Genomic DNA, 14,952 nt, shown 5'->3' with positions numbered 1-14,952 from the left:
TCCTAGGACAGCAGCTGGGAAGAGGCCCCTGTGCCCATCCTAGGACAGCAGCTGGGAAGAGGCCCCTGTGCCCATCCTAGGACAGCAGCTGGGAACAGGTTCATGCCTTCATGTAAAGATACCTGGGAGCTTATGTTGAATCTTGGGTAGACTCTCTTTCAGAATTGACTTCTTCCTTTGCAATGACTTTAAATCCACTTTAATGCTGCCCTATACTATTGCTTTTCCAGTGCTATCTTTGTCAAAACCTCTTTCAAGTTAATGGAAAAGGAAATTCATAATTCCTTCCAAAGCCTAATGAGTCTGCAGCTTAGGGCATTAGGAATTACTCTTCAGCTAATGACATTTCAGCTGAGCTGGCATTAACTTAGCTTCTTGGGGTTTGGGTTTTTTTTTTTCATATTCTTAATATTCTCAACAAAAGTTTCTTTAAAGTCTATTATTAAGGCAAGATAAATTACTCTTGTAACTCTTATTCTGGAATTCCTCAATGGTGAGGAGTATTTTGAAAACTCTTTAGAATAGTGTTTGGGCCTTACAATAATTGCCTTGCATCTCTAACTGACCAGTGTCTTTGCTTGTTTGCCTGCCTGCTTGTTTGCTTGCTTGCTTGCTTTTTTTTTTTTTTAAGGGATGGTCCCAAAGAAGCACTTCATCCAGTCTTTGACCTGATGGGAAGCCACTCCTGCTAGGAGTAAATAGTTTCTGACATGAAGGGAGCTACTGTTTATCAGATATTAGGTCAGACTCCTCAGAGACAGCAGACAGGACTCGAGCTCTACCTGAGCTGTCTTAATATTCCCTTGACGTTTGTTTATCTGCCATCTAAAGTGCACTCTGGGATGGACTCTTCAATGACAGGCACCAGGACATGTTGAAACACAATCAAGTTAGAGTTCTTCCTCACAGCGTTTAAGCCCAAATCCCAGATTCAATAAAACAATGGATTAAAAAGGATCCAAGTCTAGAAGGTGCTAGTAAACTTTATTTAACATTTAGAAAAAATGATGACAGGATAAGTCTAAACAAAGGCACTTAACAGACTTTTCATAAAACCTTTTGCAACCTTTTGAAATAAGAGAAACACTATTAAATATTAGTGTAAATTGCATAAACCCTTTTATGACATGAGGTGAAGGGTTAAAAATGATTATAAGCCATTAGTAAGGCAAGATTTTAACTCCCAGCCCAAATGGCTGGTACCTATTATCAAGTCAGACGCAGAAGCGTGAATACAATATTTAATAAACATATGAAAAATTGTGCCATCTCACTAGGAATCATTGTGCTCATAGCACTGAACACAAGGAGCTGTGTGGAGGATACATCATCACATATCAATCACTTCTTCCAGTGTCCAGGAATGTTTTGGTTTACAAAGCAGAGTGTTGGACACTGTTGGGGAATTCCTCCCCCCTTCCTTCCTCCCTCCCCCATTCCTTCTTTCTTCTTTTCCTTCCCTTTTCTGAAGATGATCCCAGGACCTTGTGCATAGTGATTGAAGATGTAATGGGTGGTTTTGAGAGGAATTTGAATCTATATGGTATTGGATATTATTATTCCAGTTTTGCTTTATTTTTATTATTGCATATGTATAACTTAAGTATCCAACTGCTCTGCCATTTCCGAGAACCTTTAAAGAGGTTCTTGGAAACAGTGAATTTTTAATTGGCTCTATAACACTTAAGATATACACAGAACTAAGGTGAGCTGTAAACATTTTATATGGCACTGCAACTATTGTAGACAAAAAGCTCTCTGATAGTCTGCATGCATCTTTCTTTTGGTAGTCCTGATTGAGTGTGACAGAGACTCTTCCAGATTGCTTAGGGTCACAGCTGTGCACATTGGATCTGATGCTATGATACACCGATTCCCTCGGGGCACAGTTGAATAGTAGCATCTACATAAACCAGTCTGGATTCTGTGGTTTCCAGGTTGGACAGTAACATTTTACACTATTTGTGCTGCTCCTCTGGCTATCAGCTGGAAACTGATGGCAGTGGTTTTGTAATGCTGTGATTCTACATATTCTCTGTTCTATGTGATACAGTCACACTTACACTCCTTAAGGACGTGGCACTGCATATCTGTGTCTCCAAAATGTCTGTTCTATTCTCGAATCTAATGCTACATAGAGACACTATGAGTGTTAGATCAGTTATGAAAGTAACACATTCAAGACAGGCCCCAGGATCGTGGAGCCTGACTGGCTGAGATAGAAACAACTGGGCATTAGTTTCATTTGCTTTTTGTTTTTTGGGTTTTTTTTTTTTGCTTTTGTTTTTGTTTTTGTTTTGTTTTTTGGCTGGGAGATAGACTGTACACTACAAGAACCAATTTGTGGTTTTAAAGTCAGGAAAGTGGCAACCTTTGTTGTTAATTTTTAATACACAGGACCACTAGGTCACAAGATCTGATTTTTTTTTTGTTCTTCCATTATTTACCAAGCTACTTTCAGTTTCTAAAAATTTACCTGAAATTACATTTTGTGAATGTAACTTATATATTAATATTTCCACATACAAACCCAGATCGTTCTAATATAAAAAAAAAAAGAAACTGCATTTTGATTTTTTTCTCTGCACTAACTAAACATGGGTTAGCAATGTTTAGTGGATATTTAGAAACAAATGCTTCCATTTTCACAAAATGAACTCACATGTTTATTCCCCCAAAGAAGACTTTCTCCCGTGGTAAGACACAGAGACAAGTGTGAGATCGTTAGTTGGTCTCCATGGAAACTAAAGTCTCATTCATAAAGGCTGCCTGAGTTATTATCCCAACCATATTCTACATGTTTTATCTTGAAGGGCTTGCTATGCTTCCGATGTAGCACCTTGGGAAAACCCCCTTTATCTCTTCAGTCTTGCAAGGGATGAAGATGCCACGGGGCTCTTACTTATACAGGGAACTGTCAGACATCTACAGCATCTCATGGAAAAGCACTTCGAAAGGAAACTGGTCCAGAGACTGACAAGTGGGAAGGGAAAGGCAGACTGAATCTCTAGGCACCCTTCCCCTTGTAAGGCCAGGTCTGGCTGAGTGTAGAGGACAGCATAGCTCAGAATTGTCCCTCTGTGTAAATCCTTCCTTCATTTCTACTCTGCTTGGCTTTGACATCAGTTGGTTTTCTAGCCCTTAGAAACAGAAAACTCTAGGTGATGCTTGCAAGGGCTCTTATTTTCTACACATGGTTCATGAGAATGTGGGTTATGCAGGGAAAGGCCCTTTAGGAATGCCAAGTGTTGCTTGGACTTGATGCTGGGTTCCCCCAGGACATAAACCAAATTAGAAATCTGTAATGTCGTCTTCCTGCAGATGTATTACAATGACATATTCAGAACAGAATCCCTGGACAGACACTCCAGACTTCATTTCATAATCACAAGAGGCAGAGTTCTTTTCTTTGACTCTTTGAAAAATATTATTCTATAACTAAAGAATTCACAGAAGCTGACACTTTGTCCAGACTGAACTCTTGCTGGGGTATGAAGGACCCGATGCTTTCCTCCAGTGGCTCTCCTCTTTCAGCAGAAAAATGACCCTGAGCATTTCCTCCACTACCATCTTCATGTTTCCTCTGCTTTGGTTTCTTCCATGTCTCTGAGACTGTAGTCTGGTGAGATGTGTTTACTGACAATGGGATGTGTATCTTCCTCTCTCAACCCAAAGCTTCTAGCTGGCACCAAGTCCCTCCGTGCAGCCCGACTCTCAGCACTTGCATTCATCCTTATAGCTCCCTGGACATCTTGCCTGCCTTCCCCTGTGGCTGCTCCTCATCTGAGCTGATGCTTCTCTTTCTTCTCTTGAATTATTCCCTCAGTCACTGCCTCCCATTCCTTAGTTTTGCCTGAATATTATCTTTTCTGGAATTTCAGGTACTGTGAAATCTAGAAAATCACAAAATTTTCAGGAAAATGGATGAACTTAGAATGTATATTAAATGATGTGATGTCACACAATCTCAGAAATGTATGTTTTCCTAACATGAGGATCTCATCTTTTAATTATAATGTATGTGTGAGTATATGTATATATTGTATATAATATATAATATATGGTTTATAATATATGATATATGATGTGTGATGTGTGATATATACTATATGAAATAGAATATAATATGTAATACTTAATACATAATATGCAATACATATATAATAGGCAACATGTAATATTACATATAACACAACATATTTATAAAGACATATTTGGACCATTAGGTGATAAGGAATGAGTGATGGAGGCAGTGAACATGTGAGAAATAAAGCAGACCTTTGAAGATTACAGCATAGCACAGCACAGCGTCCACTCCTACTCTGCTTTCTGAAGCAAAGATGTTATAAGCAGCCATTGCCTGTTTTCAACTATTTTTTTAGATTATATTAAAGACAGGTTTATTGGGAAGCTTCTCTCTGGTGAGATCATGGGGAGGGGGAGAAAGACAGAAAGGGAGCATGCACAGAGATGAGGAGAAGGAGGAAGAGGAAGAGGATGAGGCGAGACAGACAAGAAGAGGTGGGGCAAAACGTCTGGATTATATAGGGAAGAGCCAGCTGCTTACATTTTATAGATGGGGCCAACCCTGGCCACACCATCCCTGCCACAATAGATGACTCATTTGGGAATAATGGGCCAAAATAAATGTTTCTTCCCTTCAGTTGTTTCTGTTGGCCATTTTGATCATAATGATGAAGAAAGTAACTAAAACACCTTCCTTGCTCAAAAGCTCTGAGCGATCACCATGGGAAACATAAATCTGCCACATTTCATCAGCAACATATTCTAAGGTCACCTCGTTTTTCAGATTACCATGGATGCACCATAGTCCATCTTGGTGCCTGTGAGCTGCAGACTATAAAATGAATTCTAATTTTCTCTTCTACTGATGTACAACAGGTCTCTGTGTGTTTGACTATAGTTTTCCCATTGCCTAAAATCCCTTCCCTTCAGCCTTTATTTCCCTGTTCAACATTCATCTGCTAAGAATTAGCTGGAGTGGTGGTGTTGCCCAGGAAACCATCCTCTTCTGCTCCCGCATTATTTTCTTCATCTGGGAATCCAACGTGTTTGAATGTTAGGTTTTTTTTTCCCATTTGTTCATAAGTCTGGCCTTGCTTTGAAGCACAGCCTTCCCAGTGCCAGAGGCTGCGCCTCTTTACCTTTGTGATTAAACTAGAAGTAAAAACTGAGAGATTGATGGATTGAACTGAATTATAAGACTGGATAGGTTTATAAAACACAAGAGTCTGAAAGACTATGTATCAAAAATATGCCAGAGATAGACCTATTTATTGGAACCATTTTAAATGAGTCACACTATTTGTATCAGAATCACCAGGGTGTCATCAGCCTTGATTATCTTCCTGAGTTTAGTTGACACTTAATGAGGTAGAGCTTTTGATGAGATGTTTAATTTCTCTATGATTTCCATAATAACAGATTGCACTAACTGCAAATGCAGAATTACTGCTTCATGGCGTGAAAAGGTAAAACAGTTTGCTTAGAGGAAACATTTTTCTTGGAGCATACATGAAAACTTTAGAAGACACAAATTCATTAGCTTCTTTGTCCAAAATGCAAACTATCATTTTTCTTCATTCAGTTCCTAGCATGCTTTAGAAAACAGAGTCAAAGATGCTGCAGACACTGCTGCAGCAAGAGTCTTACAGGGTGAAGGTGCATTTGTTTATACGTCTCTACCCATCCCCAGTGTCAAGATACTGGGACTGGACTTGCTCTGCCACTACTGGGTGATAATTGAAAAGATCACACCACAAGAATAGAAAGGAAGGTGACAGTGAGCAGGCAGGTGACACCATCTGCTCCTGAGTCATGGTAACATAGATAGATAAGGAACTTCCTTGTTTAGTGGTGACGAAGCTGTCGAGGGTCAGTGCTCAGAAATCCAGGCTTATAGAGCCAGGCAATGTAGATTTTATTTACACAAGTGCACAAAAGCCAAATGAGTCTACAGACCAGGCCCCTTCATCCTTTTAATACCACGTGGGCATTTATGAAGAGCTGGCTATATAAAAACACTTTTCATTTCATTTTTGCTATTTTAGGTATTGTTGCAATACTACGCTGTACAGATGGAGAACTAGAACCCAGAAAGAGAGTAGCCTGTCAGGTGCAGAATCAAAATCAGAGCCCAGATTGTTGACTATGCTCTTACCCACACCAAAGTGTGGTCATACCAGCAGCATCAGCACCTAAAACTGCTTATGAAGGGTCAACTTTCAGTCTGTGCCCCTTTATGAAGAGATGAGGAAGTCTGATAGAGGGTACAGTGATTTGGGGTAACTTGGACAACAGGTGAGTATGATGACATAATGTCAAAATCATGTACTTTATGTTGTAGCACCATGTTATAGCACCCCGCCTGAGTGTGTGAAAACCACATAAAGGATAGGCTCAGAAGCTACATGTCAATAGAGTGTTCCTTGAAGCCAGGTTAGCTTTGTCATCTCCTGCAATCCTATTATTAGAGTATCTGACCCACTTTTTGTGTTGAAGTATACATGAGTCAGGATATCTACACATCTAGCATGTGGATCACAAACTGGAGACAGCTTACGATGACTGTAATGTACAGATGCTTTTCCAAATTTCCAAGCATAGCATGGTCTATTCATTTACATTTAGGAACTGTCACATTGCCCATGACATGACAGACTTTCAAACAGACTATTCTTTTCAATTGAATAAGGCACTTTGGGTTCCCCAGATCAAGTAAATACATGTTTTGTAAAAGGGGATGAAAATTAGAAAGGAACACATAGAGAATGTGGCAGGATTGGGTGGCTATAACAAAACATACTGTGAGGAGAGCGATAGTTTGACTTGTCCAAGATTATGAGCATTGCTCCAAATCTTCTACTACTACCTGGGTTAAAACTTGAAAAGCTATTGTTAAGAAACTTCAAGGAAAGAGCTGAGAAGGTACCTCACTGTGATAAAGTAATTGCCTTCAAGCACAAGTACCTAAATCCATGAATAAATAAAGAGATAATGACTTGATAAACTTTCAAAATTAGTAAGAAATAATGATATGAATATGAAAATGAGAGAGAAAAAACAAATAAAAGAAAAAAAATAGAATGGAGCAAAAAGCCAAACATTTTTTTGGGTTTCTTCTATTGAATGAAGAACAGGATTCTCTAAACCCACAACAAATATTTGAATTCAAGACAAGACATTTTGTAAATAACCCCCTATACCTCTCCATCAATCAAACACTGTGAGCTTTCTGAGTTGACTACACATTGAGAAACACCAGGCATTGATTGTAAGAGTTGTGCTGAGGTGATTGACAAGAAAGAACACCAAAACTTGATTCTGAACATATTACAAAACTCAGGAGCAGCACTTGGATGTGTGACTTCTGCAAGAATTCCCAAAGTCACTAAGAGTCATACTGTGATGTGAGAAAACGGGCAGAATTCCCAAAGTCACTAAGAGTCATAGTATGATGTGAGAAAACGGGCAGAATTCCCAAAGTCACTAAGAGTCTTACTGAGATGTGTGAAAATGGTCACATTCATATTACTTTGAATTTGACTAAGATGTAAAGCTGTTTAAATGAGTAGATGCATTGATTGTTTTAGAGTGATAGACAGTATTGACCACATTTAGAGACCAGGGCAAATAAAGAGAGAAAAAAGGATGGAGTTGGTCGGTGGGGCAGAAGAAAAGATCTGGAATGATTTGAGCAGGGGGGAAACTATAAGTTTTTCAGTAAAAAAAAAAATCATGTATAAAAGAAATGATTTCTGAAAAATTGTGTTTTAACTAAAATTCTTTGAGAAACAGTCACAGAATAGTTAAGTAAACTGGAACAATGTGGAGGCTTCAAAAACATGCTCTTTTGAAGGTATCTCCTGAGAGAAGAGTGCACTGGAGAGTTCTACAGACATCCTGCAATAAGCTTATGCAGAGTAACTTCTGATGGCAGAACATGACCCTTTAAACAATCTTTGGACTGTCAAGATGTCTCAGTGGATAAAAATGCTTCCTGCTAAGCTTGATGATCTGAGTTTGAGCTCTAAGACTTACACAGTAGAAGGGAAACAATTCCCATAAATTGTCCTATTGCTATGGTAAATGCAACACACACACACACACCACATAAACGAACAAAGGTGAGAAGATTTAAAACACAATATTCTGTATGGTTACCATAATTATTTCACCTATGAAGTACATAACAAAAATCTTATGCATATGCTGGATTTTGAATTATATCCAAAGACAAATTAATTACCTTATAGAAATACAACTAAAAGCCCCCTTCCTCAAACAGTGACATCAAATTGCTAGCCCAGTCCCATTGCTTCTAAAGTGCACCACCTACACTTTGACATAGCTGGGACTTGAGGTAACCAATTAAAGATCCAGAAAGAGCAACACTCTTTGTTGTCCTACTGCAGGATATTTTGCACATGCGCAGACACTGAGATGGATACATTTGGATGTCAGCTGCCTCTCAGCCTCAGAATGGAGATACAAGGTTGCAGCTCTGTCTCAGGCAGCCAGCACACAATAAGCAGACAATACAGAAATGTTAATACCCTGGTCCTTGAGTCCAATGTGAGGATGACACTAAGAGATCATCCAGGTTCAGATGAGACCTTCAATAAAAGTAATTTAAACCTGCTGTAAGTCTTTCGACTTCCCTTTTGTGTGCTGACCAGAAAGCATTGCCCCTTGACTTCCTTTCATAATAAGCACCACATCATAGTCTTTCATGCCAAAAGAGCCAAACCTGGAATAACCAACAATCTTTTTAAATACCTCTTTATAGAGAATTAAACAAAACAAAACCCCAGGCCCCTTGAACTAGGTTGGAATATAAGATACAAGACTGACAAAATTGATGACAAGTTCTCATTGCCTCAAGAGTGAACTATCTGAGTCAACCCATTTTTTCTTTCTGTTGGAATTACTGCATTCATTGCCTATGTATGTAGGTACAGCATCACATGCCAGGGCCTTAAACTCTTGAGGTGTGGAACAGCAGGAAATTCTAGATTTATCTTATAAACAGCTGAAATCCCAAACCAGATCTTCAAGCTCCACAGGGGTCTGGACATTCCATTGAGAAGGCCATTCTCACACTGACCCTAGGCAAGAGGGCAGACAGTGCAAGCTTTGTATGTTGGAATGGAGGCTTTTCCTTCTACAAGCTCCTGAGGGTCCAGCAGATACCTGGGTCTCTTCAAGCATCTTTCAAGGTGAATGGAAAGAAGGCAACATGTGGCTTCTCTGCTGATGGTAGCCTTGTGTAGCTTTTCTTGTATCCACTGTAACACTATTGTGTAATTTTTCTTGAGCCATTGTAGGCAACAATTAGAAACCTATGTAGAATTGTTGCTGTATAGCAACATTGACTAAAAATGAATGAATTCTGTTTGGTCCTACTTATAACCTTTTCAAGGTATCAGAAGGGTTCATAGTCACCTGGAGATGAGCATAATCCCTGTGATAAAGAAAGATCCCTAGAAAAGATAGTGGTAACAGTATCTAAATGATCCCAAAGTCAGAGAGAGGAGAGCCTGGTATGAAAAGTGGTTGAGTTTCTAGATAGAACGGCTACTGTAGGGCAAGAGCAGAATTGCCTATGGTTGCCTTAGTAACTTCTTCATGCCCAAGATAGCATGCATTTTAAAAGTACAGTATTGGACAATCCATATCCTAGATGAACAGTTCTCAGCCTCCAGGTCATGACCCATTTGGGGGTCGCATATCAGATACTTACATCGAAATGCATAACATAGCAAGATTACAGTTATGAGGTAGCACCAAAAATAATTTTATGGTTGGGAGTCATCACAAGACAAGAAACTAACTGCATGAAAGGGTCTCAGGGTTAGGAAGAGATCTTATACTAACTTCCTTTTGGTCATGACTTTCCTGCCCCATGCAGGTGGTAACCATTGCTTTCTAAGGATCCAGAAGCCTGAAGAGACAGAGCTGTAACTATTTAGACAGTCAGAATACAGGAGGGCCTGATGCCTTCTTACAATCAGAGCAGCTCTGTAGCAGGAATCCCACCGCTCTGGAGATCAGGGAAGCACATACCTTTACCACCTCTGACTCTGGTCTCACAAGCCTTGGATCCCAACACATGGAACATGAAGGCCTAAATGAGACCCATCATGACCTGCCATCTGGTATTTCCTGTAACAATAGCTCAGCTCTGTTCATAGCTTCACCTTTAAAACACACCTGCCTTCACTAATACAGGAAGACGTGCATCTACTTAGCAGAGTTAGAAGGGCCTGTTATATAATCCACACATTTTTCAGAAATAAAAATTGAAACACAGGATTGACTAAAGGGCTATTTTTTTCTGGAAAAATATATATTATAAGCTAATTCATAGCAACTTTCATATTTAAAAATCATCCTTTAAAAAAGAAAATATAGAAACCTGTGAAGAAATTCCTAGAAATAATGATCAACCTAATTATGAGCATGAGAATCTTAAAATGTCTCTTAACAAAAGGTTAGAGAAATAAGCTGTATAGCTGTATTCAAGTACTGAAAAGAGAAGAGATAAGGAATGGTGTTATAGGCAAGGAACTGATGGTCAAGAACATGGAGTCTGTTAGTTTAAGCTGAGCGATCTCTTCATACAAAAGCAACTAAGCTGTGCCCACAAAGCACAAGGACAGCTCAATGTTCCTGGGACCATGTGAATGGGATGTTTCTCTTCTGAAATGTCAGCTCTACTCCTCTGAGAAAAAGGAAATCATGTTGATGTCATAATATCCATTCAATAGGCATATGTTCCTCAGAGGCCTGTGAGAGAACAAGCCACAGCTTAAGAAATGGAACCATTCGTAGCTCCTTGTGGAACGCAGATATTGTGGGCAGTGGGACTCGAGTTCAGAAGAACATGAGTATTCACTGTCCATGTTTTGGTGTGTGGCTACACATTAAGGAACTGGTCACCCCCTTGAGTAAATCTTTCTATCAGATTAAGAAGCGAGGTGAGCTTTACCTATGTTGATTTTTTAATGACTTCAAAGCATGCCTTTAATTCTGTATTTGAACATGTGTCACCTCAGGGTACCAAGCAACATTTCTGAGTTAGCTACTTTTCACAGAACCACTGACCCTTAAAAGACCCACTGCTCTGGGAGATGAGAGGGCTGCAGAAGGTCCTTGAAAATTGCCCTAAACACAAAAAAATCTCTTCTTCAAAGGACCTGTTTTGGCAACTGCCTGCTGAGCTTCATCGATTGCCTTTGTTCACAGGCAAGCAATCTACTTTCATACGAATTCTTCAGCATAGCGCGCCTTGGGAAGTAAAGATCCAAAGAGTGCATTACTGGGGCTCAAAAATGCTCCTAGAGACCCAGCCCCCATTGTAGGAAAAAATATGAAGCAGGTGCTTCCCAGTTGTCATTTTGTGAACTCTAGGACTTAGCCAAACATCTCCAGACTTGAGTCATTATTGCTCTGGCAGGTAATTTGTGCCTGGAGTAACAGCAATTTAATATTGTTAATAACAATGAAGGCTAATGAAGAAAAAACAGCAAACATTTAAGCTCAGGCTGAAGTGAAAATATAGAGCACGCATGGGTGAGTTTTACTCGAGTTCCCTTATTCCACTCCAAAGGACAGATAAGACTTTGGTTGCAATAACCAGGCAAAAGTACAGTCAGGTCCATCTGCATTGCATAGTTTTTGAACGTACCTGCAGCCCTTCAATGGCCAGTTTCAGGATCGAGGGTGTCAGCTTAGATGCTTGCTTGAAGGAAAAGTTGCTCCAGTCTATAATTAAAATGAAACCATTTATCTGGAGCTCGGGATCTTCAATCAGGACTTCCAAGGACAGGAGAATGGCACGGAGGATGTCTGTGAAGGAGTTCCTGCAGCCAGAACAGAAAGGAGAATGTGAATCTCCACAGCTGAGAGATGGCACACTGTGTGCAGCGTCTCTGCTGCCCCACCCTGCTGCCCCATGAATCCTCCATGAGGAGTAATACTAAGGTTCTCAAAGCAGAATGAATGACAGTACTATTTCTGAACATCCAAAAACAATGCTTTAAGATGGCCAGGATGGGTGCTTCCTTTAATTTGATCACAACAGTACCTTCGATTTAATGAGATGTTACTCTTTTGCATTCTATGGCTCTCTATATTCTGCTCCCTCTGCATCACTGTACACACCTTGTGGAAAGATATCTGGAGCTCTCGCTCTCTCTCGAGCACACACACACACACTCACTCACAAAAAACAATAACAACAACAAAAGCAAACAAAAACAGACTCTGATATCCACAGGGCAGAGGCTGTACTACAAACTGAGGTAATATCTCCAGTACCCAGGCACTCAATGAATCTTTATTGAACAAATGGAGTGAACCCCCAGTCATGGATCCTTATTTGGATTAAATATATTTTATTCCTTTTCTATGCTAGAACCTTGCAGAGAATGTAAAAATGCCTATGCTATTGTTGCTATGATTTTAGATCTGATTCATGGGTGAGAGAAAGAAAGAAAGAAAGAAAGAAAGAAAGAAAGAAAGAAAGAAAGAAAGAAAGAAAGAAAGACAGGAAGGAAGGAAGGAAGGAAGGAAGGAAGAAAGGAAGGAAGAAAGAAAGAAAGAAAGAAAGAAAGAAAGAAAGAAAGAAAGAAAGAAAGAAAGAAAGAAAGAAAGAAAGACAGGAAGGAAGGAAGAAAGAAAGGAAAAACAGCTTATTTTCACTGAAGGTCTACAGGTTGTGATTCAAATAGGAAATCACTTTGAGTACATCAGTAACTATGACAACAGGAAGACTTGAATACAAACTAGGACGATAGTTCTCCAGGGTTATGCATAAGCCTCCATATCACTGATCCAAGTCACTGGCTGACTTTCATTTCTATAGTTTTTTGACACGAGGAAATGATAACAGAAACACTTGCAAATGATGTAACTGTTAGATCTAACTGCCGATCTAATGTGTTGCAAGAGTTTCATAATCAGGGTCTTTGATGAGCTGGAAGATGTAAGCCTGGATGTCAAGTGTATATATATTCTAGGACTTCCTTCAAGCTTTCATTAAAATCAGAAACTTTGCTATATGAACTCACTGTCTAAGGGCTGGATTCCTAAGATGATCAATCAGTCTGTTTTAAAGCCCTAACCATAATGTCTTCAGACTAGAGTTTGTGTATCCATGATTGAATAGGAGACCGGTGACTTTGTATACACCGATTATAAGCTCAGAGTTCTAGTTCATGCTTGCAGCTATAAATTAGTATGCCCTGTCTCTACTTTTAAAGATAATAGTTGGAGGGGACTAGAAATGTGCTTTATATGTTGATATGAGGGATTGATACCACTTCCTCAGTTTGGAAAGAGTCTATGAAGAGACAATGGTTTGGGATAAACCTTGAGTGAACAGACTTTGAATGAGTAACACAAGTAATAGAGAATGAAGTCTTTTAGGACAGAAGAGAGGCCTAAATAAAAATAAAAAAGGAACAGCTTACTCTGTTTCTGCTATTCATCTCAAGTTCTCTTTCCCTATTAACAAGCTAAAAAGTTCCTTCCCTCAGTGTACCTACTTAGATTAGACCTGAGGTATGGGGTCAGGGAAGCACTTGGAATTCTGTCTAGAAACCTCTAAACCAGAATTTAGAGCAGACATCAGCAGGAAGAAAAATGTTACACCCATGAGTTGATCCACGAGAAATAAAGTAAAGGAAGCTTAGACTCGGTTTCCCTTCCAAATGTTCAGGTTGTTGGAAAATGATTCTAAGGCTTTGATTCAATCAGGAATCTGCATGTCTAGACACTGTAGATCCTTGTACTCCCCACTGATTTTTGATTGATCAATAAAGATACCAAGGGCTAATGGTTGGACACAAGGCGGCACACTTAGTGTTGCATGGGCAAGGACATAGAGAGGACAGGACAGAATCTCCATGACTTGGGGTAGAAGGGTGGGATGCAGAAGTGGCAGAAAATAAAGCCAACCAGCCACGAAAGACTTTAGGAACGTGGCCACTGACCACTTCCCCGATTGGGCCTGAGGTAGCAAGGGAAGGTTTAGGAGTGCCCAGCCTTTGAGGTACCCAAGGAATTTAAAAAATAAGCTAGTGTGTGTGTGTGTGTGTGTGTGTGTGTGAGGTACCCAAGGCATTTAAAAAATAAGCTAGTGTGTGTGTGTGTGTGTGTGTGTGTGTGTGTGTGTGTGTGTGTGTGTGTGTGTATGTGTGTTTCATTCACAGATTCAAAGATAGCTCCTGGGCAGGTGCGCAAGTGCAACCCGCCGGGAGCCAACGCGGTGAAGCATAAGCAAACCTTACATTAAGTGCTTCACTTTCCTGGAAGAACTGCTGGGCAGAGAGAGGCCAGATGAAAAAGTTTTATGAGGGTTCATTGGTACGGAAGCCTTGCTGCTTATCTTTTGCGGAAATAATATCCTTCATTTCCTGCATCTTTGACTTCCTCATGTAAATCCCCCCCCCACTCCCTTCCTCTTTCCTTTTGGTAATATGCTTCATTTGTGAAACACTCCTGGCTATTTGAAAATTAAAATAGCAATTAAACGAAATAACTTATGTAGGTAATCCACTCTGAAAGATTTGGAGTGTAACTTCCCACTCCATAAATACTGGCTGAGCATGTTGACACCCTCCAAAGGGTAGAGTAGGAAGAAGAGTCACCCCTCAGTAGGAAAAGCTGGGGACACAGCCAGAGCCAGGGGACCAAAGGTGATATCGCTAGGGAGAAACCATGGAGGGTATTTTCTTGCTATGATGTTTAAAATGGTGCTTTATTTCTACATGTCCTCCCTCCACATCATATTGTCAGAGCAATAGTGAGGCAAACACTAAACACATTTCACTTGAAGGACATTCCCCAAAACAGATGACCACTTTTTCTCACAGTTGTGAACTATGTCAAAACACAGAGGAATTCTGAACAATTGTCATAGTTTAA

The 14,952-nt window shown here is 39.9% G+C and overlaps 1 protein-coding gene across 2 annotated transcripts in view; it reads right to left on the bottom strand.

Annotated features, from left to right (window-relative positions):
* The window catches only part of Clvs1 (clavesin 1), a 179,253-nt gene that overhangs the window by 87,052 nt on the left and 77,249 nt on the right, over positions 1 to 14,952 (bottom strand). For both annotated transcript variants that reach the window (XM_029476174.1, XM_021161296.2), the window contains exon 3: positions 11,711 to 11,885. In XM_029476174.1, coding sequence (XP_029332034.1) covers positions 11,711 to 11,885 — 175 coding nt within the window. The remainder of the gene's footprint in view (positions 1 to 11,710; positions 11,886 to 14,952) is intronic.

The sequence above is a fragment of the Mus caroli genome, chromosome 4 (assembly GCF_900094665.2).
Source record: "Mus caroli chromosome 4, CAROLI_EIJ_v1.1, whole genome shotgun sequence".
NCBI classification, from domain to species: domain Eukaryota; kingdom Metazoa; phylum Chordata; class Mammalia; order Rodentia; family Muridae; genus Mus; species Mus caroli.
This window is presented reverse-complemented; position numbering and strand designations above follow the sequence as displayed.